Consider the following 4,094-nt stretch of genomic DNA (forward strand, 5'->3'; position numbering starts at 1 on the left):
GGATTTCGTGCAAATCAGGAACTGTTGCATGTGGCTAGCAAAACATGTTAATTTCACCTTTTGGAAGCTAAACGTAATGGAGATGCATCAGACCTATTTATACAATCGTTTACATTCATTTCACTTAATCGTAAGTTACAAAAAGCACGTTTTTAGTGGGGTAAATATTTCAAGTCAGCAATTTAGCGTAGACTGACTACAAAACTCGGCCTTAGGAGGTATAATTTTAGTCGAAGGTTCACATGATCTAGTTGTAGTGCTAGTCGAAGTTCGTTTTAAGAATATGAATGACGTAATTTTGAAGTTTTAGCTCGAACTACAACTAAAGTTCGTTTTAAGAATATGAAATGACGTAATTTTGAAGTTGTAGCTCGAACAACCGTGGTTAGGGAGCGGAACTATCATTTGACAGGAGGAAACAAATCTTTGCCTAGTATGATTTACACCTGGGACCCTTGGTTTGGAAAGCAAGCATCTTTAGTTTAGGTCAACAACTGTTACACTGCATTTAATATTCAATAGCTCTTTAAGCATTAGGTGATGAAAAATGGTTGAAAAAAGTATAGAACTGAATACCAAGCGAAACCATGCACTGAAATATCTTCTCAAGCAACTCCATTTTCACCTTTATTAACACTCTGCCTCCAAACACGGAGATCTCTGTGTTTGGTAGCGGAACACTTGACCGCCAAACACGAAGATCTCCGTGTTTCAGGTTTTTTTACGGAATCCGATAGATGGGGTAATTACCGACAAGAAACAATTTGAACACTATATTCAGTCTGGACCGTAAGTATTTCACTATTTGTTTGTTTACATTAGTGTAGAGCGTTATTGAGTTACTTTTACAAAATTGCGATTATCTCAGCTTCGTTGTGCGAAATTGCGTAAACCTCCAAAAGTGAGTCATTTTCATTTTATTGTTAAGGGTCACAGATTGTGATTAGAATAAAATGTTTGGTACTCTTGTAAAGCTAAAATGTTTGTAGTTCTTTTAGTATGCGCTACATGTCAATCTGTTCACATACGCACTCTCTACAAGTTTCGGAAAAGTGTTAAAATTTGCTAAAATGTCTGGTGGTGGCTGATACTATTTTTTCAAACCACTGGCGGTCGGAGTGTTAACATGCAGTTTTGTTTAGAACATAAAATACAATGAAGTAGTCAATTTGCAGAAATGAATGGCACCAACAAAACAGAGTTAGAAGTTCAGACAATTATAAAAATGAAAGAATAAACTAATTATTATTTTCCTAACCTTGCCACCAAGATTATTCTCATGGAGCTTGTCTTTAATTGCTCGGACACGCCCATCCATCATGTCTGAGGGCGCCAAAACTTGGCATCCTAAACACATGCAAGAAATATAGTGTAAAGAACACAAATTGATACTGTATTATTCATTATAAATAAAATAAGAAACATACTATGTTCTTTTATAAAAATGTGAAATGCATCATATTATTTCATACATAAGATAAATTCAGGGGCGGATCCAAAAATGTCCGTAGGGGGTCTGGGGGCATGCCCCCGCGAAATTTTTGTGTTCTAGACGCCCGAACATAACATTTGAGGCATTCTTGGCCATCATTTTTTTCTTTTTCTTTTTTTTTTTTCTTTTTTTTTNNNTTTTTTTTTTCTCTTTTTTTACCTCCCAAAAGGGGGGGGGGGCCGGGCCGGCACACCCCCCTAAATCCGCCCCTGAAATTAAATGTTAATTTGTTATGTAATTTGTTATAAATGAAGTTACAAACATTCTGTTATTTATTTTGTTATTTATTTGTTATTATGTTATTTATTTGCGCCTTATAAATTGAACTATTGTTATTATTAATATTATTATTATTTAATGCAATCTTACAACTGAGTGAACCATATTTTCACACAAAGTGGACAGTAACTTGAAGTTAAATTAACATCATCATGCAAAGCAGTATGTTATATTAATTTTTTTTTTAAACTCTGATAATGAGGGTTATTGAATGCAGTTTTATATGATTAAAAAAAACATCCTGGCAAGCACAGATATTGGGATTGTTGCATTGAAAGGCAAAGAACTCAAGTCATAGCTCCAGTTTCCTGTCTAAACAACTTCTTACCTGCTTGTGCATATGCTAAGGCAACTTCTGCAAGTCTCTTAATGCTTGCTTCATTATTTATTGTTCCATCCTCATACAAGATACCTGGGTATTTGTAGATAAAAATACTACTATGATACTTTCAGTATAAATTGATACATGACACTTCTATTAATGTTTTTTTGTTTTTGTTTTTTTTTGTTCTTAATCTAATACAGCAATGGAACTCCCCAGTAAAACTAAAGAATCTCTGATGTTTTTTGGAGCCATGAGTTTTAAAATTTGGAATGCAAGATAAAGAAACACATCGATTAATGTGTCCGACTTCCTGACAAAAGCAATCAAATCTGAACAAAAAATTCATCAAGATATTCATTCAATCAGCCTAAACCATGTTGCGGCTTTCAAGCAAACAGTGCCCCCCAACTACACACCTGTGGAACCGTGACATATAAATGACACTCCCCGCCTCCCGCTTCATTAACAAGGTTGGGAAACAGGGTTTAGTTCATATTTTCATTTCTTTTAACAATGTCCTTGGCTTCTTGAAAATTCAACCCCAGTGTTTCTTTCGTTTCTCTAACTTACCACAATGACCATGATCGGTATATGGACAAAGACAAACATCACACACAATCAAAAGATCTGGAAATGCTGCCCTCAACCTCCTGATACCAGCTATCACAGGTGTACAGTCTGAATCTGCATGAGACCCCCTAGCATCCTAGAAATATAAGCAAAAATAGGCTTGACTTTTTAATCGAAGCAGTATGAACCCAGGGGTGGCGCCAGCGGGAGGGGGGGGCTCCAGATTCCCGTCGGGGAGAAAAACCACAATTCATGGGGGAGAAAAAAAATAATATGTATTTTGTACATATTAGTAGACCTTAAAATCGATTACACAAGTCTTTGAAACCCCTACATTGTCAAAATTTTGGGGGCATCACCCTGGACTATTTCTAAAGCATTTTAAGAGACGCTCGACCACGGCCACTTTGCTCTCGTCGAGGAAATCTTCCCCCTTTAAGCAAGTTTGTATTAATATTCAAGTTTTATTTGAGAAAAAACAAATCTATTTAAAATATTATAATGAAAATAATGTTAAGCTACGAATTACTGTTTTGGCAGCTTAAAAGAGACTAACCTTTAATGGATGTTAAATTATAAGAAAGTGTTATTATTATTATTATTATTAGTATTATTATTATTATTCAATGGACTTTATAATTACCGTTATGTCATTATTTCATGTGTAAAAAAAAATTGTTATTAAACTAAGAAAAGAGAAATGAAATAAAAGTGGGTGAAATTCCCACAAAAGAGAGAAAAAAAAAAATTTTTATGTGATGAGAACTTAATCTGAAATCTGGTATGATTTACATAAAGGTGGACGACAAGAAATTTAATTACCAGATACACTGTGTATCATGAATTCTCAAAAACCTCCGTTACTTAACCACAATCGGTATTTCCGCTAAGTCCCGCCCCTTGGATATTTTTGCTTGTGTCACACAAACCGACAGAGTTAAAACATACACTACATAAACACGTGCCTTTGTGGGACAACACGTGTGGTTCCTGGCTCTGTTCTGATTGGTCGGTTTATTAAGTTTGATTGATGCTCTCCGGAAAAGTCCATTACCTTTGGTAGATTGGAAGGAACACCAAATAAAAGAACAGCTTTCAATCCTTTGCGGACAAGTGGTTTCAACGCTTCTTGTAGTTTTTCAACACCGTATCGGGCTTGTCCTGGTAAACTTGCAATGGGCTCAACAGCATCTGCAGCGTCCCTGTCATAAAGTAAAACTTATGCATTGTTCCAATTAAATTTGAATTGCTGAATGAAAACATGCCTAAGCCTTTTATAGAATTGTCAAGTCTATTTCCCTGCTAGTCTCCCTACAACTAAATTTAATACCCCACCCCAAACTGTAATTTGTAAAATATAGGTTATGCATGTGGAATGGATACAATCCCTGTGCAAAATTTATGGCTAGGAATCTGAATATATAAATA

General features: G+C 35.3%; 1 protein-coding gene across 1 annotated transcript in view; it reads right to left on the minus strand.

Moving 5' to 3' along the window:
* The window catches only part of LOC117109852 (delta-aminolevulinic acid dehydratase-like), a 17,953-nt gene that overhangs the window by 4,413 nt on the left and 9,446 nt on the right, over positions 1-4,094 (minus strand). Inside the window, exons 2-5 of the mRNA XM_033252297.1 lie at positions 3,721-3,884; positions 2,667-2,802; positions 2,100-2,183; positions 1,259-1,347 (exon numbers count right to left, since the gene is read on the minus strand). Coding sequence (XP_033108188.1) covers positions 1,259-1,347; positions 2,100-2,183; positions 2,667-2,802; positions 3,721-3,884 — 473 coding nt within the window. The remainder of the gene's footprint in view (positions 1-1,258; positions 1,348-2,099; positions 2,184-2,666; positions 2,803-3,720; positions 3,885-4,094) is intronic.

The sequence above is a fragment of the Anneissia japonica genome, unplaced genomic scaffold, assembly GCF_011630105.1.
Source record: "Anneissia japonica isolate Jap-2015-1 unplaced genomic scaffold, ASM1163010v1 scaffold585_len4108843_cov191, whole genome shotgun sequence".
Classification (NCBI taxonomy): Eukaryota; Metazoa; Echinodermata; class Crinoidea; order Comatulida; family Comatulidae; genus Anneissia; species Anneissia japonica.